At 42.0% G+C, this 24,236-nt stretch overlaps 1 protein-coding gene across 1 annotated transcript in view; it reads right to left on the bottom strand.

The window, feature by feature from the left end:
• Nucleotides 1-24,236, bottom strand: part of LOC145413732 (neural-cadherin-like) — a 301,380-nt gene that overhangs the window by 120,188 nt on the left and 156,956 nt on the right. The window contains exon 5 of the mRNA XM_080283387.1: nucleotides 18,506-18,682. Coding sequence (XP_080139513.1) covers nucleotides 18,506-18,682 — 177 coding nt within the window. The remainder of the gene's footprint in view (nucleotides 1-18,505; nucleotides 18,683-24,236) is intronic.

Raw genomic sequence — 24,236 nt, 5'->3', positions numbered from 1 at the left:
TTATTTTTTTTTTTTTTTTCTGTGTCGAGTTGGTGATCCTGACATTGTAGGTTCGATCGCAGTGTCTCCGGGGGAGATATTGTTGTGAGTATGTAAGCCTCTCGCGGTCGCATCATATATTATTTTCCATTTAATGCTTATCTTTTTTGTTCTAATAAGAGGGAGTCTAATGAGCCTGAGAGTGTTAATTGTGGTACCATTAACCCTTCCCTGGTCTGAAAAACTCTAATATTCTGTTCCAGCTAACGTAAAAATTTATTAATATGAGGGTGACCCACAGGAGCCTGAGTTTTGATTTATGATTAAATTGCAGTATTTAAGCCTCTTTCGTTACGCTAACGACAGGTTCTAAAAAAAAATTAAAATTGTAATTGCCAATATGCGGTGTTGTTAAAGATTCCAATTCTCACAAAAGACGGTGGGCAACGAGGACCCAAGTGGCAGTACGAGGGATAAGCAGCAGCAGCAGCAGCAGCAACCTGACATGCTGGCGCGGACATGACAGACTTTTGGGGTCCATACTAACTGGTCCAAGAAGGTCAGGAGGTCGAGAAAATATCACATCCATTTGATTTAATGGCTCAAGTATTTTTTTTTTTTTTTTTTCAATGTAATGGAAAATAATATTTGTTACTCTGGTAGCAGTGATACATTAAGCGAATTGTTGCAGTACATGAACATCAAAACGAGATACCGAAAGTCATTATATACTGCAAAGCGATTGTTTTGTGTTATATCATCCATTAACACACTCAGGCTCCTATGACTCACTCCCAGCTATATAAATCGTATGACGTTAGCTGGAATGGAATACTAGAGTTGTCGTGATCATGAGAAGGTGACATATTCTGTATTACACTGTAGCTGCCTCTTGACAATTTTATTCTGCGTACGTGAGACTTTCCGAATTAGAGAAGGTGGATATAAGCTTCATTACCACATCAACGTAAGAGACCTTTCCTGTGTTGAATAAAATCGCCAGAAAGTTAGCAAGGATTAAATGCAATTATAGGTCATCGTACTCAAGGGGTTAACAGGGCCTACAGGTTCCCACGACTCTCTCATTTCAGTAGCCTCGTTATCATCCATTTGTGTCTCCAGTCAAGGTTCATTTTCACCCAGTGCTTTCATGATCTTGTTTTCCCTCACATCATCATATCACGCAGTACTTCATCCATATTATCACTCATGCCTTATTTCATTCGCATCCAAAGCCATATTTTACTCCATATATTTTCTTTAGTCTTCCCTGTTCTACGCCCCCCCCCTCCCCTTCACCCACCTCTTAGTTTCATACAGCCTCTTGCCTCAGGAGTTTCCGCTCATCTCTCTTTCCTCTCTACTTGACTCACGCCATCTCACTCTTGCCATTTTCTCTCGCCTTATATAACCCGTGTAGACTTGCCTAGTTTCTCTCTCTCTCCCTCTCTCTCTCTCTCTCTCTCTCGTACAATTTTTTTTTTCTTTCCTTTATCTGTCTGCATCTCTTTCTCTCAACAGCCTTCCTCCCTCTCCATCTCTCCACACATCTTTTAATCTCCCTTCCTTCCCTTCTCTTCGTCTGTCTGCTTTTTTTCCACTCGCTTATCTTTGCTGCGTATGCGGAAGAAAGGGAGAGGAGGAGAGGGATGGAGTGTAAAGGAAGAACAAACGTGGGAAGATGAAAAGGTAAAGGAGAGGAACGAGATGAAAGGAATATTTAGTGAAATGGAGGCCAACGACAGGTATAGCCCAGTTACTATGATATCGTCCATTTTAGTGTCTTGTTGCTTCCTTCTGACGCTTTTTTTTTTAATTTGGAAAAGAATACTCGTCCTGAACGGGTGGATGACAGGTATACGTAACCCCTTCAGTTTGAAAAGTCTGTCATGAGGAGAAGAAAATTGTCCTAGGATGGCAAGACTATTTTAATTCAGTGTTTCAGTACCGCGTGTGTGATTTTTCATCTCGCTACCAGCCGATATGCCTCTCATGGGATAGAAAATTCTGTTCGTATCAAGAATATTGGAAAGAAATCACAGTAAAGGGTTTGAAGGAAATGAAAGTAAGAGCTGAGAGGGGAAGAAAGGAAAGGAAGAAAAGACAGTGGATGACAGGGAACGTGGAAAAAACAGTAGGAGTAAACAAGAATAAAAGCGCGAAGAGACAGGCAAAATATATATCCGACAGAAGAAACAGAGAGGAAGGAAACGAAGGGAAGCACTGACAAATGGCAGCTGGAAAACAAAAATCTATGAAAGGGATACGTAGCAAGAATACGAGGACAGAGGGAGGGAAGAGAAAACGGAAGAAAAATGGTATTAATCCTTTCAACTCGAGGACGTTTTACAGTTTATTCTTGCTGCTACTTAACGACTTTATTCAGTTCATGGGGGGGTTAGATGCTGCCTTCATTAACCTTTTCTCAAGTATGAATCAAGTTGTCTGAAGATAGCTAGAATAAGACGTAAGAAAGGTCCTCGTGTAGAAGTAATTACGGAGAGAATTGAGAGGTAGCTGTTGAAGAATGTTAGGACGGTAAGTAGGTCATGAGAAGGGGGTCGGCAGGGGACAAAAGAAAACGGGTCGAGAAAGGAGGTCGAAAGGATGAAGAAGAGAGAAATCCTAGTCAATCTTTTCGATGCTTTCAGGTGAAAAACAGGGAGGCGATGGATGGGCCTGGGTAAACGAAATAGCATCACGTAGGGTCGGAAATTGCCTCTATGTCAAGTAAGATGGGTATATAGCCAGCGTGTCCTTGCTAGTCGAAATTATGGAGCGTGAAAATTTTTTTGTGATGTATGCTAGAAGTGCTCAGAGAAAAATGGAAAGAATTGTATTAGGTGTCACATGGACTAGGGAAAAAGAAGGAAGCAGAGGATAATTGCAGCAATCAAAAAGCAGAAATGGGTGTGGGAATGCTGCAGGTCATGGCCTTGACACAATACACATGGACAACCAGGGTAAAAGTGGCAACCCAGAGATGGAGTGAAAGGAAGAGACAGACGCAGAATAAGATGGATAGAGGAAATGCTGAAATTTGCAGAACCATGGACCGGTCTGACAGTAGTAAGTCAGAGTGGAGACAGATGGGAGTAGTTTTCGTCTTACAGGACACTTTTTCAGACTCTTATTCATGATGATAATGATGAGGTTTTTCTTAGGGCCAACATCAGGCTATTTATTAAGTTGAAGGATATTTTAGCAGTCAAAGGGTTAAGAGGAGAAGCAGTGCATAGGAAAGCAGACGAATTGCTCAAGGAACGGATTTTGGAGGAAAGCGCTAGAATACAGGACTATGCGTAGCGAGGAAGAAGCGAAATAGACGTGAATGTGTAGAGAGACATGGGCTGAAAGAAAGCAGCAGAAGAGAAAAGTATGAGAAGAATCGGACAGAAGAAAAGGCATCGGTGAAACAAGGTTGATGAACTGAGGCAGCGAGAAAGAGCGGAAGTGAAGAGGATGAGAATTTTGTTATGATAAATGAAGGTCGGGAGAAAACAGAAGAGTGAATGTGTTAATCGAGGGACAGAAGTATGAAGGAAACAAGAGGATAGAAGAGGTTGAGAAGAGTAAAGAATTGAGACCGAAAGGAAACAACAGAAAAAAGAAATAGATTGTGCCGACCGAAGAACAGTTGTCAAAGGGAAAATAATAAAAGAAATGAGCGAGCGGCAAGCCAAAGGGTCAAAGTCGTACGGAAGCAGTATAAGGCCTGGGATCGATGTTGGGGACTTGAAAGAGGAAGAGTTCATATGCAGAGATAAGACTTAGAAGAAGGAAGGGGGAGGATTAGATGTTGGAAGGAAAGAGAAGAAAGAGAGTTGAGATAGAAATAGATCATGGAACAGGAGTCGACAGAGGATGGACAGAGAGAGAGAGAGAGAGAAAATAACTTATAAATGTAGGAACAGAAATCGAAATGGCGCAGTAGAAGAATGCAGAGTGAAACAATAGAGAGCAATAAAGTAGCGGATTTGGAGGCTAAAGGAATGTTGTGAAGAAAACAATATCAAGTGTGAGCATAATTAACCAAGATTCGGAGGTAGGAAGGAAAAAGGAAAAGAAAGGAAAGGAAAGAGGAAGTGATTTACAGGTCAAGGAAAGAAATTGGCGAGAAGTTAGTGACAAAAGAGGATGCTGATTACAGGACAAGACGTAGGGATCAAATGGAAGGAGTGTAAGGAATGGGAAGGATGGAGCGGTGAACGAACAGAGGGCGCAGGAAAGGAACACGAGGAATGGCATCGAAGAATGAGGAACGATGGTAAACAGCAGAATATAAGGAAAGAAGCTGAAGGGAAAGAACATATGGGAGAAGTGAAGAGGCACGAGCTACGAAGGAGGACTGAAGGAGCATGAGCAATGAGAGGGTGGGGGAAGTGAAGGAGCATGTGGCATGAAGGAGAAGAGAAGGAGCATGAGCCATGAACGATATGTGAAGGAGCATAAACTATGAAGGAGAAGTGGAGGAGCATAAGGAAGGACGGTCAAGGGAAGGAACATTAGAAAAGACAGTCGAGGGAAGGAGCATAAATGGGGGTGTGAGGAAAGAAGGAGAAGGAAAGGAACATAAGAGGGTTGATGGATAGGAAGGAAGTGAAAAGGAAGGAGCATACGGAAGTAAGTTATAGGAAAGGAGAATATGGAAGGAGGATTAAAAAAACAAACAGCATAAAGTAAATGGATGACCAATAACAGACAAGGAAAAAAAAGAAAAAAAAAACTCAGCAATGGAAAATAAATTGAGAAGAGAAGAGGTCGAGATCGAAGTGAAGCCATACAAGGAAGTGATACTGACCGAGGGATACAGTCGAGGAATATAGGCTGAAAGGAAGCAGCCTAAAGGGAAAGTGAAAGAGAACCAAATGGAGAAACTCAGAATAAAATGGACTAATCACAGCAAGATAAAGAACTGAGATACAAAAGGAAGCAATATATGGAAGGGAATCGATGGCATGAAGTCGAAATATTGGGGCCGGATGGAAACTGCATAAAGATGTACCGGTATTGCAACGGAAGATGAAGTGGAGCAACAGAAATATAAAAACAGTCCTAAAGTGAGATACAGAACTGAGAGGGAAGGGAAACAGTAGAAAGAAAAGGGATCGATGGGATGAGGTCATGGAAGATGAATCGAGAGGAAGAGCGTAAGGCAATATGTGCAGACAGTGTAACAAAAAATGAAGTGTAGCAATAGAATCAAAGCGTGTGAGAAAAAGCAGTGTCAAGAATTAGATCGATAGTGTATGGTGGAGGAGCAGGGATCAAGCAAGTAAGTCAAGGAGAGCAACAGTGAAAAAGAAGATTGGCTTAATGAATTAAAAGTATGAGTGATGAAAACGAGATAAAGAACTGGAATCAAAAAGAAAGTAATGAAAGATGAAAGATTTGATGGCACTGGTTAGAGAAATAGGGTGGGAAGGAAGCAACACAAGGAAAGAGATGGGGTAATAGAGGATAAAAAAGAACAATATAATAAGATAGGACAAAAGAAACTGTGTAGGAAATATTGATTGCAAGAGGTTAAGAAACAGGCTGTCATGAAATCAAAAGAGGGAGAGATGTTCATGTAGGGTAACAGAGACCAAAAGAAAGCGACAGAATAAAAAAATGTGTCAAAAGAACGACATACAGAACTGAGAACGAGGGAAAGCAATGCAAGGAACTGGAATCGATGGGAAGGGAAAAGAGAAGTGGTGAGGAAGCGGCATAATGGAAAACAATTGAATAACAGAAGACGAAACAGTGTGACAGAATAAAAGAAGACTCTCAAGGAAAGAAGATGGAAGTGTAAGGAAAGACAAGATGGAATAACGTAAGAGAGTGAGAAAAGAAAACAAACTACAGAAGATCCATGAAACGTTGACCAGGAAGAGGGTTGGAAAAGAATTGTTAAAAAAGCTGTGGATAGAGTAAGAGAAGACGAAAACGAGCATGAGAATACAGGAGAATGATAAACGCGAGAAAGGGAAAGGGAATCGAGTAAGAGGGGTGGAAAGGAAACAGCACAAAGAAGGAGGACGAAGGGTAACAGAAAATGATATGGGACACTAGAATAATAGTGATAAAGAACCGAGATGAAAAGAAATCACTACAAGAAGAGGATTGATGGGGCTGGGTGGAGGAACAGGGATGGAAAGGTGGCAGCACAAAAAAGCAGGATGAAGTGTAACAGATGAGAATGGAACAACACGACAAAAGTAAGAAAAATGAGAAAAAAATCAACGGAGATAGGAAGATAGTAATACATGGAAAGTGAATCAGTAGGACGAGATAAAGGAATAGGGGTAGAAAGAAATTATAAAAGAGAGAGAGAGAGAGAGAGAGAACCAAAACAGAAATGGATAATCTGAATACTGTAAGAGAGAGAGAGAGAGGAAAACAGAAAACGAAATTGATAATCTGAGTACTGTGAATGAATGAGAAAAAGAAAGTGATGCAAAGAATATGGATGGAACACAGTCGAGAAACAGAGGTGAAAAGAAACATCACAAGGAAAGATGTGTGCAATAGATTAACAGAAGACGATAAGTAAACACAGGAAGCAATGCAAAGACGCTGGACTGATGGACGAGGTTGAGGAATAGGGGTAGAAAGGAAGCATCACAAGGCAGGAGGTCTAAGGAAAGGAGAAAGACTGATGAAACACAATGAGAGGGAGTGCGAAAGAGGAAACAGTAGAAAAAAGGTCGATGGGCTAGGTAGCGGAATGGGAGTGGAAAGGAAGTATCATAACGACGAAAGAGTGAGAAAATGAAAGTTGTAAAAATAAAATTGATGGGGCTAGGTAGTAGAGTAGGGGTGGAAAGGAAAAAATCTCAGGGATGGAAATGGAAAGATAACTGAAAACGAAATGGAGCGGTAGAATGAGAGAGCGGAGAAAGAGAAATCTGAACCAAGAAACTCAGTGGAGCACTGTCAAACAAGAGGACTTGAAAAGAAGCCTTACAAGAAACGACGTACAGACAAGGTAAAAGAAGACGAAAGAGAACAGTAGGATTAAGATTATGAAGAGATGCATTAAAAGGAAGAAATTCGACGGGGCTAGGTCGAGAAAAATGGGTGTAAGACAGTGCGGCACAAGGAAAAGGATGAAAAAAGCAGTATGATTAAAATATATATATATACGAGTGAGGTAAGAATCCAGATGAAAATGGAGCAACACAAGAAGAGCATCGATGGGACAAGGCGGAGGAATAGAGGATGAAAGGAGTATCAAAAGTAAGGAAGGAGAGGCGAAGGGTGCAGTTTCCGCGTCCCTTCAGGAACTTCGTCAGCACAGTTACCAGATTCCTCCTCGAAACTTCGCATTGTGTCGGAGTTGGGGGAGAGGGAAGGAAAAATTATGACTCTGAGATGAATAGTTGTCGCAGGACGTAATATATCTGGGTATTTTTGTAGCGACGGTAACTTGGGGAGGCTTAAGTTAGTGTCTCCAAAGGAGGTGACACAAAATGGTTGATGCCACGTAGTTGGGGAGGGAATAAAGGGGAAATGCGCGACTTTGATCACACGCTAACGAACTACGGAAATAGTTTTGATGCTATGGTTAAATGGTTTTAGTTCTGTTATTTAAAAAAATACTTTACTCCTGTTGTTTATTAAAGTTTGGGAAGATACTTATGCGTGGAGGAGTGAGGAACGTCCATTAACCCATAGTGTCTTGTTTAAGTTTAGCTATTGCCGCACTTTTTGTTTTCAGCTTTGGAGAGAGAGATCTAAGTGAAACGGTTAGAGTTATGTTTAAAATTCTTTTCAGCATCGTTTTCTTCTCAGTCAAACATGCAACCAGTTCAAGGAAGAGAGTAGCAAACTGCCTTTCATCGTATTTCCCTACACTCCGCGTAAGACAGGCTACGGAGAATTGAAACAGGAAAATAAATGAACTCCATCCTAGAGAAGACAGTAGATTCCCAACAGTGCGAGAGGCTGCGTAACCTAAATGGAAACCTGGCGGCAGTAAATGTAAAACAGAAATGACCTCATCGTACCAAAAGGGATAAAGGACATCATGTTTGACTTCTTTAAAGCCGAATATAATCGACTGGCAGTTACACTAATTTTAACAAGACGCCATTGTAATTAAAAGATGAAAATTGAGGAAAATCCGTACCAGCTTCATCATCCCCTTCTCAGTGACTACCCTAGGAACTGAGTAAAATGAACTAGCTTACTTTCTCCCTCTCCACCCCACCCCACCCCAACCTCCCTCTCCGACCCTCTCACTCGTAGCATTGACGTGGAAGACTGACTGACGGAAACAGAAATGTACGCCCGTCAGAAAGATACCACGAGAGAGAGAGAGAGAGAGAGAGAGAGAGAGAGAGAGAGAGAGAGAGAGAACGTGTGAGTGAGAGAGCGAGCGGGACAAAGGGAACAAAAGAGCAGTGGCAGATTATTCCTTGTTCCTCTTTACTCTCGACGGCCCAGATGAGGTAGTGCTGTGTGTATGTGTGTGTGTGTGTATGTGTGTGTGTGTGTGTGTGTGTGTGTGTGTGTGTGTGTGTGTGTGTGTGTGTGTGTGTGTGGTTGGATGGGTGTGTGTTAGTGGGTGGCGATGGTAAGGTTGTTTATGAGGTGTGATGCGGTGTCTGTGTATGGGAGGAGGGGGAGGAAGCTTGGTGGGTTGGACAATTGATGTGGGTTTAAGTGTCGTTGTAGGAGGGAATGGAAGTGGGTCTGGGTGTAGGTGTGGATGGAGTGGATATAGAGGTGGGTATGGTATGCAGCTGATGCAGAAAGGCTTTGTGAGATTAAGGTTAGAGAGAGGGTAGTCAGGAAAGTCACGGAGATTTGGGGTTATAATGTTTGATAATTGAGACTTGATGAGCTGATGTAATATGAAGGGCAGATTACAGAAACAGACAAGTGCTCGTGGGCCCTTCGGGCCCCTCGTACTTGCTTCTGCGGAGGGCTCTCTCGTTTATGTGCTGTTTTAGTGTAACGTTGTCACTTGGATTTTTTGCAGCTAACCAGTTGATCGTGTTATTTGCAGCTTCGGGAATGGAACCCAAGTTGACCGAACGCAAGTCCGAAATACTTTAGTTGTACTTGTGGGCAAAAAATTCTACCGAGATCCTATGCCAGGCGCTAGGAGCAGCGTTTTTTTGGTCAAAATGTGATCGCTTATTAAATATAGTAAAAGTTTTTCAATCGTGATGGGACCAAGTTTTTTCACATCAGCGAATTTTTTGCGATTACTGTGCCAATTTTGGTGCGATTTAAATGTGTAGTTTCGGCTGCCCAAACTACACACACACACACACACACACACACACACACACACACACACACACACACACACACACACACACACACACACACACACACACACACACACACACACACACACACACACACACACACACACACTCGGCTACTGGTATAGTATATTAGATGAGCGAAGCAGGGCGAAGTCGATGGGAAGATTAAGAATTATCTAATTGTTGTCTCAACGCCAAGGCGGGCTAAAGTAGGTTTGGTATGAGATATGAACGTTTTTTCTCCATTTGCCTCTCTCATTTCTAGAATATGCTAATAAGTCCTTTTCCCGAGGCCCCGCAGTCGTCTTCTCACACACCAAGCGATGATGGTACGCATGCCCTCACATGTCACTGTCTGGGTACTAATACATAATCTTCTACAGGTATTTTGAAATGCTAAAAGTGTTCCATTTAGGACTGGTGTAATGGTTTTAGCAGGAGGTGCTTTAATGACGTACATGTGGATCAGTAAGCCGTAGCAAACATTAGCGACGACTGATCTCATAGGGTTTCGAATCTTCAGAGTGTTCCCTGCTTGGGTCACGAGTGATCTTGTGATCATACTACCAACGTTCTAATACTCAACCACGTGAGACAAGACGAGTTTTGATTAGGGAGGCTGCGGAAGGGTCAAGCCTAGGGTTAAGCTTAAGTCTAAGCCTAGGGTTCAATAAATAAGTATGGACAAATGCTTATGGAGAGAGCGGTATGAGAAATGCACATCAGATGAAAAGAGGAAAGGTGAGGTAAGGCAGGGTAGCATTGAGGTCGAGTCGTATGGTTGGAGAGAGTTATGGGTAATGAATAGGTGGAAGGAAAGAGGGGAGGGGAGGGAGAGGTGCATTAGAGTAAGGTGGTGAGGGAGGGTTTTACACTTTCCCTGCTATGGACGTATCAGGCTATTACCACGAGGCTAGTAACATGGGGTTTTAATATCCTGAGAGACTTCCTTAGCAGTTATAAAGCGATACGATTCTGTAATAATTTCTTGCTTAAGAGTTGATGAACTCGAAACTATTTTGTTCACCTGCGAGAATTTCAAACAGTCCAAGGGTTGTAAGTGATCTGCGCCCGTCCTTTCACTGCATAGGACGGACTGAAGTAGTTTATTTACGGTGACACGAGAAACCTTTGTTCACTAGAGAGAGAGAGAGAGAGAGAGTCAAATAGTTAACCCCCTTCTGCGCGAGGACGTCATTCATATTTCATTGTTGGCATTACCAGACGATTTTCTTCACATTATGAGAACACCTAAGTAGTAAAGGAATCAGTAAATGACACATCTATCCCGTCCTCTCCCAATATTCTCCTAAAGCGAATAAAACCGTCTGGAGAGAGAGCCAAAATAAAATAAAAGCGTCATCGTAGTGAAGGGGTAAAGGGGAATCGTGAAACAGGGAGATAATCGACGGGAAGAGGAAGAGGCGAAGTGGTATTCCCGAGGTGGAGGTGGATTAGGGAGAGCAAGTTTAAATTAGGTCGGAATGAGAGAGAGAGAGAGAGAGAGAAGGCTAAGCTAAACGAGATGAAATAGAATGCACTGAGGATGAAAAGGACGAGACGGCCTCCAACAAAGCCCCGACATTGCAAGGCCTGCTAAAAGATATTGCACTCATGTCTAGAATAAGTGAGAGAGAGAGAGAGAGAGAGAGAGAGAGGAGCTGGCACTGGATGATCTAGTAAGTAGCTGAATGAGAATTATTGCACTGATGTCTACATGATATGAAATGCAAGATCAAGGGAGAATATTGGAGTGGATGAGGGAGAAGGAGAAGGGGAGGAGAAAGCGAAAGAAAGGAGGAGGGCGAGGGAGAGGGGGCGGTGGTGGAAGGGGGAGGGAGAGGGAAAGGAATAGAGGAAACTGAGGCATTAAGAAAGGGAGGGAAGTGGAGGGGTTAGAATGAAACACAGGGAGAGGAAGGGAGGAGTGTGTGGGAGAGATAGGAACAGGGAGAAGAAGAAGAAGAAGAAGAGAATGTGAGAGTGGGAGATGAGAGGGAGAAGAGGAGGGGGTGATGAGAAACGGTGAGGGAAAAATAAGATAGGGCGAGGTAAGGAGTAAGGGAAAGGAAGGGAGAAGAAAGAGGGACAAGGAGAGGGAGAGGAATAAGAGACAGGGAAAGGGAGAGGAATAAGAGACAGGGAGAGGGAGAGAGGAGAGGACAGTGAGGGAAAGGAAGAGATGGGGAAGAGTATGGTTGAGGAATAGATTGGAAAAGAATGAGGGAAAAGGAGAGAGTAGAAAAGGGAAAATGAGGGAGAGGGAGGGGAAAAAAGAAGAGCGGGGGAGATGAGAGGAGACTGAGTGAAAGGGGAAGATGGAGAGGGAGAAGTAAGCGTGAGGAAGAGAGAGATGGGTGGGTGATAAAAGGAGACAGGATCATTGTTTTGAGAGAGAGAGAGAGAGAGAGAGATTTTAACGGGAAGTGGTAGGAGATTGCGTAGAGAGGGAACAATGGATATAAAAATACGGTTTAGAGAGGGAGCTGGTTGAGTGAGAGACTGGGTTGGGGAGCGAGTTGCAGTGTGGGGAAGGGAAAGGCAGCGTGGGGAAGGGAGGCGAAGGGTTGGAGAGGGAGAGGCAGAGTTGGGGAGTGGGAGAAAGTGTTTGGGAGTGAGTGCCTGCGTTGGGGAGATAGAATCATGGTTGGGGAGGGAGAGGCATGGCTGGGAACGAGAGGTAAGGTTGGGAAGGAGAGGTGGGGTTATGGAGAGAGAGGCAGGGTTGGGGACGGAGACGTAAATAGGGAGAGCGGTAGAGCTAGAGGGAGAAGCCCGGTAGGAGAGGGAAAGGCAGGGCTGAGGAGTGAGATACAGGGCTGGAGAATGAAGAGTCTGGTTTGGCAAGGAGAAGTGAGATTCAGAGGAGAGGCAGGGTGGGGAAGAATGGAAGAGGCAGGAGGAGAGATGCATATTGGGAAGGCAGGAGAGGGATGGAAGGGAAGGGAGAGGAAGGGTTGGGTAGGGAGGTGGAGGGAAGGGAAGGGAGAAGGGAGGGGAAGGGTAGGGTAGGGAGGTGGAGGGAAGGGAAGGGAGAGGACATGGGAGGGGAGGGATGGGAAGGGAGAGTGAGGGCAGGGTGAGTTGGAATGTCATTAAAACTAAGTGTGCCCTCCCTCTCTATCTGGCCTGTTCTCTGCCAGGGGACACGTCTGCATAATTATTCTCCTCCTTCCCCACCGATATAATGGAAGAGGGGGGGAGGAGTGGGGAAGGGAGAGGGTTAAGGTACAAGGAGGAGAGGAAGGGGGGGGAGGGAATGGGAGAGAGGGCAAAGGAATGGAAAGAGAGGATGAGTGAATGGAGACAGTGTAATGTACGGAGAAGAGAAAGGAAAGGTAAAATGGAAAAGGGTGTGAAGGGGGAGTAAAAAAAGTGAGATGGATATAAGACGGGAAGTGGAGGTCTGGTGGAGAGGAAGGAGGGGACACGTTAAAGGGAAGGACAGGACGAGAGGAGAAATGGAGGAGGGAAGCGGAGGGAGGGAGAGGGAGGGAGGGAAGGAAAGGGTGAAGAAGGAAGGGAGGAGAAGGTGGAGAGTGACAGATCATCGAAAAAGGAGAAAGAGAAGGGAAGGGGGAGCTTTTTGCGAAGGAGTAGAGATACGTGAGGTGGAGGGATGGGGGGCGGTGAGGGGGAGTGAGTATGTCAGATGTGGAGGAAGAAGAGGGAAGCAGACAGAGGGGAGGGAAAGACGGGTCGAAGGAGAAGGAAGCCGAGGGGAGGAGGGGGGGAAGAGTGCGGTGGAGGAGGATGGGGAGGAGGAGGACAGAGGTTGAAGAAGATAGGGGAGAGAGGGAGGGCTGGGGAGAGGATGCCGAAGAGTAGGGAGGGGGCAGAGGGGTTGAAAGTGAAGAAGGAGAGAGCGAGGAGGGGCGGGAGAGAAAGTGGTGGAGGAGACTGGCGAGAAGGGGGGAGGGGTTTAAAGAAAAGAAGGACTAGAGGGGAGGGGGGGTGGAGGAACATGGTGGAAGGGAGTGGAGAGGGGCAGCTGAAGGAGGTGGTATGAGGAAAATGAAGAGATGGGGGAAAGGAGTGTGAATGTATAATGAGAGTCGAGAGAAGGAGAAAAACAAACAAAATGGAAGATACCTTTGAACTGGGAGGAAAACTGAAAGGGAAGAGGAAGTGCTGGACGAAAGGGGGAGGAAAGGGCGTTGGAGAGGAAGAAGAACCAAAGGGAATATAGAGCAAGAGGGAGAAGAAAAAGGCGAGGTGGGAGAATGTAGAACGGGGAGAGAGGAGAAGGGAAGAGGGGTTGAAATTATCTCCTCCTGGCGATGGTGGTGGGATGGGAACACACAGGTCGGGAATAAAAAGATGGGAACAAAACAGTTAACTTTTTTCGACGTTGAAGATTGTTTTGTGTCATTCTGTCAAGCCTTAGACTTTTTTTTTTTCAGCTTAGGAACACCTCCCGTAATGAAGGAATTAAAGTTTCTTTTAACCCATTTAAGACGGTAACGATTTTCTGCACATCTTGCTCACCCTCAGACAATTGAACTTTTCAGCCCAAAGAGGACCTTGGTGTGGGGAGACACTCCTACACGAGGCTCCTTCTATGTAATTGGGTAGCTTCACTGCCTGGTGACGCAAACAACCTTCGGTTCCCTTCCTATCCCCCGAAAGGAAGAGGATGGGCTGCAGATGAAGGATATCTTCTCCCTGGAGTCCATTGGGTTCACGTTAAGATGAGCCTAGAGTCACAAGAACAACTGGAAGGATCTTTTCCGTCAAAGACGTCAGAAACAGTAGCAGTCAGTCATATCACTTCAATGACAAATTCCCATTTATAGCAGCCACTCCAGACGGTTTGTGTTTAGTAGCCAGGACGTCCCATGGTGGAGGCAATCCGAATGTCCTGTTTGCTCGTACATTTTTAGTGGAATGTGGAGAATTGAAAATAAAGTGAACTAGGCCAACAAAGAAGACAAAAATATAAAATGATAAAATAGAGGAGCACTTGCTATCAGCGATTTAGGTATGGGGTAGATCAGATAGTCTGGAATATTATTTTGGGAGATAATATCATTACAGTTGATTGAGTATGTGTAAGGGTGAAGGGGTGAAAAGGTAGAATAATACGAATGATATACCTGAGAAATATACAGTAACTGCAGCAGTGTCGTATGATGAAATGAGGGACTGTTGCCGAGCCAGAGTAAGTTTAAATGTGGTTATTTTTCCATTCCGCATCATCATCTTTCATTATTTTTGTCCTAAGCCTGCCTTCCATTTATATACTGGGTGGATGGAAACAAATAGTTGAACAGGAAACCACAAGAGGAAGAGAGCTACCAACAAAATACCCCCAAATATTAGCCCATCAACAGAAAATTGTTCCCTATCACCCTACGCAGTCTCTTGAAACCTGGCGGCTTGCAATACAGAGACTGACATTCTTGAGCTGATCTCATGTACTTGACCATCAGTCTGCTTTCAAAGCTCTCAGTTACTCTCTCCATTACAAAAGATTCCCATAAGACCAAGAAAATCGTCTGGAGATATTATCAAGAATATTATTAACTAAGAGAATACGTCACTTAGTTCAAGGTGTTAGAAAAATAAAAAAAATCTTTCCCCTAAAAAACGTAAAATTTGTCAGTATCGACTCCCATGTTCTTGCATGGCGATAGTCATGTTCCTGCGACTCAGAGAGTTTAAGATCAAAGGTAACTGACAACATCCTGACGTGACGACTGACAGCTTCTGGGAGACAACTGAGTTGCACGGGGCCTGGCTTTTAATGAATCCTGAGTTTTTCATACCGTACGTCTGTCCGTCTGTCACTCTCAGGTCTGTCAAAATGTCATCACCAGTTAAATGTCAGTGAATTCGTAACCATAACAGTTTCTGTACATTCATTATCGAGGACTTTTCTCACACTAATCACCCTGGGAGCTCGAGGTTCACAGTATCCGTAGAAACCGTAATGCTACAAAATTACACGGACTCTTTGTAAAACTCGGAAAAGGAAATAGGCTACAGAATCTTATTCGGAAGTGCTTTAAAATCTATAACGGCCTTGCCACATAGTTATCACCATTGGACGTATTCTGATACCAGTTATCCGATGGTGTAGGTTAGGTAAAAGCTGATAGAATAACACCCCATTTCACATCGTCACATTCTAGACATTCCGATTTTCAGTGACAGACATGATGTAGGTGACAGTGAGAACAGAACGCCTAGAGCATGACCTTATGAAACGGATGTTCTTCTATATTTTACCCTTGCCTACACGATCAGACAGTTTGCATCAGAATACAGTAACTTCTCCCTCTATTGAACCTCGTTAAACCAAACTTTGGCTGTATCGACTTCCTTGACCCTACCGAACATCGGTTATCGAATCAAGGGTTGGTATAGCGATGGGACACGTCCGCCAGACTGAAAGAATGGATAAATACATATATTTGTTGTTGTTTTTTTCTGTTCTGCTTATTACTGACTGAAAATGTATAATATTTATCTTCAGTGTATCATAAACCCACACAAAATTGAAAAAAAAAAATGTGAACTCTCATAATTCCGTTAGGTATCCTTAGAAAAAAATGTAGTAATCTCGAAACTGGCTTCCCTATAGCTGACTCTACCAGACGTCATATCAAACCATCGGATGTGTCGTCAGTCTCTTCCCTCAAATGATTCGATATTGCGAGAGTTGTCTGTATGTACAATTTCTACGAGGCCCTAATGCTACAAAATTCCACATGAAATTTCTGTAAATATCCGTGAAAGTACAATAATTCTACAGGGAACTACCGTGGTGTTTCGGACCTCTAGCCTACACGATCGGACAGCTTCCATCAAAATGTGTTGAGTTTCGACGAGGCCCAAATGCTACAAAATTCCACCTGAAATTTCTGTAAAGGTCCGCAGCGCTACAATAATTCTACAAGAACTGCTGTGGTGGTTCGGACCTTCCATTACGATTCGGTAGCAAAATATGAATAATGCAAGGCGTGGGTGGTTTCTCAGTTTGACGAAATTTAAGGGAATTTGGGATCAGGATTTGCAGATTGGTAGTAATAATAAGAAAGTTTTCAGTCCATATACTTGCTATTTCAGCGCAACTCGTTCACTTCGATTACGACCATTTTATATTCTTTCCTACCTTTAGACAATTTTATCTCGCTCAGGGAAAACCTTTTGTACTGAAGGGATTGTGAAGTTAATATCTAATCACTCTGGCTTTGAAAAAGATCTTTGTTATAAGTTGAACAAGAGCTTCACGGCCCAATCGGCCACCTAGCACATGCTGAAATGAGAGCCGTTTCTGGATAACGCTTCACGTTGCCTGAAACCAATAATTTATGCGTCATCGCAGGGGAAAGTGCTCCTCGGTACGATTGTTTGCTCCTGCAGACATTTGGAACAATTAGCTATCAAAATAACCCTTTGGAAAATATCAATGGACAGGAAATTGAAACGAGCCCGTCTGTAACCTAGTTGCAACCATCCTGCATTGTATCATTGAAATCCTTTTTTCCATTTTCTTCTACGCCACATACAGACCCCCTCCACCAGGATTACAATATACAGGACACAGTCGTCTCGACACAGCAACGGTTAACTGTTGCAAAGAGGTTAACTTTTCTCTCTCTCTCTCTCTCTCTCTCTCTCTCTCTCTCCATCCATCATCCAATCCTACTTTGCCCCATGAGGAGCGTAGGAGTCCGGGGCTAGGCAGTTGGTCCTGACATTTAAGATGAGAGTGACCAGCCTCACTCATCCCTGAATGGCATTACGTGAGCAATAAACCCCAACCATCCCTTGGATATAAACCTTCACCGGCTCAATCCGATTGGAGCGCAGTAATTACCCACTAAACTACCAGGCGCCAAAATTTGGTTATATGGGTACCACCCAGCGTAGTAAATGGTTTCCTGGTGTATAGGATATTATATATATATATATATATATATATATATATATATATATATATATATATATATATATATATATATCCACTACTCTTATGCCAGAATCCTACACAAGTACCATGGCACTTTCATAATGATAAATGGAACTAACACAACACTATTATCTTTCATAACTGTATTTTTCTAGTGATAATCCGTCATAATATTGGCTTAATTTTGTTTTGCACAACTGCGCCGTCAACAATGGATGAAATTTACAGGGAAACATATCAAATCCATAATCATGAAATATGTGGAAAATATGTCTGTCTGTCTGTCTGTTTATATCTCTGTCAATCAGTCTATCTACCAACTGTATCTGTCTGTCTGTCTCTCTGTTTATATCTCTGTCTGTCTATCTATCTCCCTGTCTGTTTGTTTGGCCATCTGTCTATTTAGCTCTTGACGCCCCATCCTGGAAGCGGTGGATCTACATTTTTTTAAATCGTCAAACCAAGTCTCTCATGTGCACTATTTTCTTTCATTTTCTCTTAATTATGTTCTTGGTTTACCACTTATAGCCATACCTCATAGGTTGTTATACTCCTTTTTACTTTAGAACACGACACTAGGACCTGTATTTTTGAAGATCTACTTTAGTATTATGTTGCCTTGTAGCTGAAGAGTAGCATCTGTACTTATCTCCTGCGTTCAGCATTATGTAGTTATGCACACACACACACACACACACACACACACACACACACACACACACACATTGACAACTGGAGGTTGCTAGCTAATTTGCATTCGGAGTATGGTAACTCCCACACCACACCAAACCACAGGTTAGGCTTGTCTGTGTGTATGTGTGTGTGTGTGTGTGTGTGTGTGTGTGTGTGTGTGTGTGTGTGTGTGTGTGTGTGTGTGTGTGTGTATAGAATTATTTTACATGTGGATGTGTGAAGGGTTGATAATGGATGTCTGATGCGTGAAGTTGAACTTAGTAGTTTCACAAATGGACGTCCAGAAATAGGTACCGTATTATAATTTGTCTAATACCTCATGCTTAGTTAGATGAATTGAAATCACAGTACTTAGAGAAGAAAACTATCTTGATTAACCTTTTCGCATAAACAGGCACAATTAGACGTTTTATTCAAGTACACAAAGGGAGACATCCCGACAATCAAAAGACTAAAAATACCGTCGTCGATGCAGTCAGGCTGAGTAAAATGCAAGCAGGCAAAGGGTTAAATATGCGGTTGTCAGTACGGTCAAGCTGAGATAATGCAGATATTTAAAGGGTTCATATTTTCAACTGGCAGTGCATTTCATCTGAAGAATATCCAATCAAAAGGTAAACTATAAGGTTGTGAATGACGTGGTACTCACCATATCCGGGTCGTGTGCGGGCAGAGCGGCCAGTAGCGTGCCTGGGTGTGCGTCCTCCCTCACCGTGACGTGGGCGTGGGGGCGGTGGAACACGGGCGGGTTGTCGTTTAGGTCACGCAGCCGCACCGACACCCACGCCGCGTCCAGGTGCCGTGGGTCCGTCCAACCACCGCGACCCTGGGGAGGAAGGGGTTAAGGAAGGTTAGGTTAGGTAGAAGTGATGAGGGTTTTTGATAGACAGACATACACTGTAGGTAGATAGGTCATATATATATATATATATATATATATATATATATATATATATATATATATATATATATATATATATACAGTATATATATATATATATATATATATATATATATATATATATATATATATATATATATATATATATATATATATATATATATATATATATATATATATATATATATATATATATATATATATATATATATATATATATATATATATATATATTTATATATATATATATATATATATATATATATATATATATATATATATATATATACATACAGTATATATATATATATATATATATATATATATATATATATATATTTATATATATATATATATACAGTACTGTATATATATATATATATGAGAGATAGAGAGAATTAGGAAATGGAGGAAAATACAGCGTTATACAGGGTAAAGAAGGGTTTAAAGGAAGGAGGTAGAGTTAGTGCAGGATGAACAAAGGAAGGCAGGGTCTGACAGGGGTGAGGCTGGGTAAGACAAGCTTAGGCAATCAGGGTAAACATGGTTTGGGAGGATGAAGAAAGGTTTACAGATGAGGAGGGAGAATTAGTAATGAAGAGATGGAGTTAAGTGGAGGAAGGGCTAGGAAACGTGAGGCAGAACTAGATGGGGGAGAGAGAGCAAGGATAGGTTAGATGAGGGAGGAAGCGTAAGGACGAATTAGGAACAGAGACAAAGTTAGGCAGGGGGAGGGAAAGTCAGGCAGCGAGAAGGAATGGAGGAGCAGGAAGGGTTAGGCAAAGGGAAGAAGAAGGAATGTAAACAAAAATACAGAAAAGTTAAGAAAGAGAGGCACAAAACTCGGAAAAAGAGTAAAAAGTTAGAACAACAGCCTAAATAAACACGGAAAAGTCGCGGCCAAAAGCGTAAAGGGTAGAGAACGAAGGGACGCCAACTAGTAGCGAGGAAAATCGGTAGAAATCGAGACATACAGGAAAAATATATGACAGAAAACAATGAAAATAGAGGAAGTATCGTGAGAATACAGGCACTTTAAGCCAGGAAGAAATATAACTTTTGTTACTGTGATTAGAGGAAAATCATCATCATCATCATCATTAATCAAACTGTCCTTCATTAGTGAGTGTGAAAACCTAGAGTATGGGTTTCAAGTTCTTCAGGGGTTTACGCCAGAGGAAAATGATGTTCCAGATACAGTGGTAATATCGAGGCTGCTTGCAACACACGTAGTTATAAGACGGCGGGGTGCCACTACATCTTTACGTCAGTTTAGAATTACCAGTAGAGGGAAATGGCAATGATAATACCCACACCGAAAAACACATGGTTATTATTAAGTTTCAGCCCACAAAGTTGCGTTTTTTTCTCAGTTTTAGATCAAATCAGTGGGGGTTTTCTCAGTAACTTTCCCGTCGCCAGTGCTTCGTATTATACCATATGTAAATAAAGAGGGGGGAGGTATTTTTACACTTTCGGGTAAATACGAGTTCTGTGGATACAAGATTTTTTTTTTTTTTATGTCTTTTCAATGTGGTTAATACGATTTTGTCCTCCCCCCCCATTCCTTGCGGAAATAACTAGTTTCGATAATCGATGCAATCCTTAAAACACACACACACACACACACACACACACACACACACACACACACACACACACACACACACACACACACACACACACACACACACAAAATCACTGCTCCTCACGGGTGGGAGGGTTCCCTTTAAAAGCCAGTCACCTTAGGGAGAGGTTGCTGGTTCGGGTTTGTTGAGGAAGCAGGGGTAAACATCTCAGGTCAGACATAATCCCCGTATACTGTATATATTTCATATATAAAATATTCGTCAGACAGTCGCTCATAGAAGGTACAGCCGATTAAAAAAAAAAAATCGCACAGGTATCCGAAATCACCAATATTGCCCGCTTGGTCCCCCATAGATTATTTTATTATCACTTGCTTAAAGGCCGCCTCGGCGACCTCCGCTCGATGTCAAGTCAATTCCTCTTTTCAGTCGAAAGGTAAAAGAAATTTGAATTACTCATGCCGTGAGCGAGATGGAGCGAGGAATTTTCCCTTATTTTTATCCTGCCAGGACACCCGTTCAGAAGAGAGAGAGAGAGAGAGAGAGAGAGAGGCAGGATAGTAGTGTTTGCTATTATACTAAATTATACTATAGCATTATAGTATACTATTTTAGGAGTATAAGTACGGAGGAAAGAGAGGCGAGAGAGTGTTAATACAATAAACACGTCACTCATCTCTGTTGTCATGCTGGTAATTTCTGTGCTGGACCAAGAACGAATCCATCCCCTCCACTAAACGCAAATATTAAATTTGAAGCAAAAGACCAGAAATGAGTCATAACTCAGGAACCAGTGGCCCGACTGGACTGGAAATTGCTCTGTTCTTCAAGTTAGAGCATTTTAACGGTACCTTGCTTTAAGAAAAATTGCACTACGTTGCGCCGTTTTTGTTGTTTTACGGTAACAAACAAACCAACAAACATGCAGAAATCGGGTCATTAAATTATTGATCTGGATATCCATATTATAACTACACCCGTTAGGTAATGTCACAAACCATGTGTGGCATCCTAGTCAAAGCAGGTTTACCAGCAAAGGGTAAATTCATTTATTTTCAGGACCGGTAGTCATTGTCCGTGGCGTCATTTTTTTTCTTGCTAGATGTCCGTCAATACTCTTATGGTCGACTGTACTTAAGGTCATACAGACAGTCAAAAGATTGATTCCCGAGGACGTAACTTTTAGATGTGGAGCCGTCTTTAGGAGCGGCAAGGTCAGTCCGTAGCTCAATAAGGATTTTCACACGTAAGGTTTTTCGATTTAGCGAGGTCGCATATGGCACTTCCCTTTAGCAAAGCAGCTCGACCAGTCAGTACCTCGGTAAGGTTTTTCACACTCAGCGTCTTCTTGTTACTAAGCGTTCATGTTAGGGTAAAGAAAATCGTTTAGTACAAAGGTTAATGAAGGTTATAACTTATGCATCCCATCCAGCGCGAAAAAAAATCTGTCATAAAGAAAACAAATTGACCTGGAGATTCCAAAACTAAAATAATGAAAATCTTCATCTCACTGAACAATTAAAACAAGAAAATGCGTGAAAACAGAACTGAGGGAATGATATTACAGTAGGATAGTAAAACCACGAGAGTACCGTAAGAGAGAAAGAAGAATGAGAATGTAATAGTGACCATGAATGAGGGAGAAAAAGAATGAGGGAGATAAGGAGGAAACGACGTCTTATCAGATATCGGTACCGTGGGATGCAGAGTGAGAGTCGAGGTTGAGGGGCATTAGGAGAGTAGGAAGTAGGGGGGTATTGGCGAAATGGGTGTGAAGGAAGAAAGGAGGAAAGGGATTTTGGATAAAGAAAAAAAATGAAGGAATTTGGTAAATAAAGGAATGAATGAACGAGGGAAGAAGAAAAGAACATGAATAAGTGAGTGAAGAAAGAAAGGCGGGAAGAATTTGGGCAAAACTAAAGATGAAAGGAAGAAAAGAATTAATGAATGAGAATGAAAGGAAAGGCAAGGAAAAGTAATGAGGAAAGAAAAACTAAGCATAACTAGAAAACACTCAGAGAGCGCATACCTCCGCCAATGCCATTGCTATTAAAAAGGATCCGGATCCGGATCTTATCTCCACGGATCCGGATCCGGATCCTCCTCCAAATTTAAACAATTCTTTCTTGGCCCATGGCCCACCCTTCCACCTAATTTCATTGAAGTTCATTGAGAACTTTTGGAGATACTGTGCGAGATACTGCGGATCCGGATCCGGGTTCTTCCCAAAAATTTAATCACTTCTTCCTCGGCCCATGGCCCCGCCTCCCACAAAATTACATTGAAATTCATTAAGAACTTTTGGAGACATCATCTGGACCAGCGTTTCTCAACCGGGGTTCCCCGGAAGGTCTCTAGGGGTTCCGAGAGAATTAGTGATCAGTAGGCTAATCATATGTAAATGCATGAGTCATTTTTGTGTTTAATTTCATATTCGTAATTTTACTATGCACGTACGGCATATTCTTGGAAAATGCTTGGGTATTATCTTAAAGTCTTAACCTGTTATATCATTTAAAAGTATAATAACTGTAGGGAATATATTTACTAACGTCTATACGGCGCCAGTGTGATACCGCCTTTAGTGTTAAGTATACAGGAGCTGTACAGTACGTGACGGATTCGTGTATCTTCAAGTGACTACTCGAGTACAGGACACAAGCACGGTCTCCATCAGTCCTGTCTGTACTTCCTGGCGTGGGGGTACAGACCTTCATTCACCCACGTTATTTAGTAAATGTTACCCATCATTTAGGGATTTTATATGAATTTTATAAGTTTAAGTATGTATGATTTTTTGTTAGTTTATGAGAAGTTTGTGTGTGTTTTTTCTCTCTCTCTTCCAAGGTTAGTTCTCCTGTTTGCCTTAATTTACTTTAGTTTTATTTGCTTAAGTATCAAGTTATTGTAGTAGTACTAGTAGTTATTACCAGTCTTCGTTCTGTTTGTGTGTTATATATGATATTGGTGATGTTTATTTTTTGTGTGCATGAAAACGTCCGTATGAAGCCTCTTGAACAAACAGTTGGATTTCAGTTATTTATTTGTTTTTATATATTTTTTTTTTGCATTGTCAATAAACTTGAGAAAAACGCACGGCAAGTTATTTTTTTGCTTAAACCAGTTATCAGGAAAAATATATTATGTTCTCCTTGTAAGCTTTAAGTTCATACAAGAGAAAATTATTAATAATGATATGTAATAATTTTTATGTGAGAGTTCTCTGAGACATGAAAATTATTTGAAGGGTTCCATAAGGGTAAAAAGGTTGAGTAACGCTGGCCTGGACAAACAGACAGACAGACAGACAAAAAAACATAGGGGAGTACATAACCTCCTCCAGCTTCGTTGGCGAAGGTACTAGGGAAAATATTGAAGAAAGAATTAAAAGAACTAATGAATGAATGAATAAATTAATGAATGAAGGAAGAAAGAAAGGAATGAAGGAAAGAAAGAAGGAACTGACAACATTGGGTATTTAAGATAAAGGACCTTAAGATAAAATAGTTACTGAGGAGCTGAGTGAATGAAGAAATGAAAAAACGTAAGAAAATTTATTGCGTGAATAAGAGGCTCAAGCAACAAAGACACACACACACACACACACACACACACACACACACAGACTTTAGGAGAAAGGAAAAGTGTAAGGGAAAGAAAATTACAGAATGAGAGAAAGGAAAAAGAAAAAATACAAATATAGTTAGAGATGGAAAGATTTGTGACCCTAGCTAAAAAACATAAGTCACCTAAATTGTTTTCCAATATAATAAAAGACCACGATTTTGGCTTTTGTTAGGCCCTCCGTAAGGAATATATCGGAAGTCGTAAAGGGTGCTGGAAACGGATGAGAGAGAGAGAGAGAGAGAGAGAGATCATCCACTTTGTGT

The sequence above is a fragment of the Coenobita brevimanus genome, chromosome 97 (genome assembly GCF_032717465.1).
Source record: "Coenobita brevimanus isolate Jiangsu-jjx chromosome 97, ASM3271746v2, whole genome shotgun sequence".
NCBI lineage: Eukaryota > Metazoa > Arthropoda > Malacostraca > Decapoda > Coenobitidae > Coenobita > Coenobita brevimanus.
Note: the sequence above shows the minus strand (reverse complement) of the source record. Positions and strands in the feature narration are given on the sequence as shown.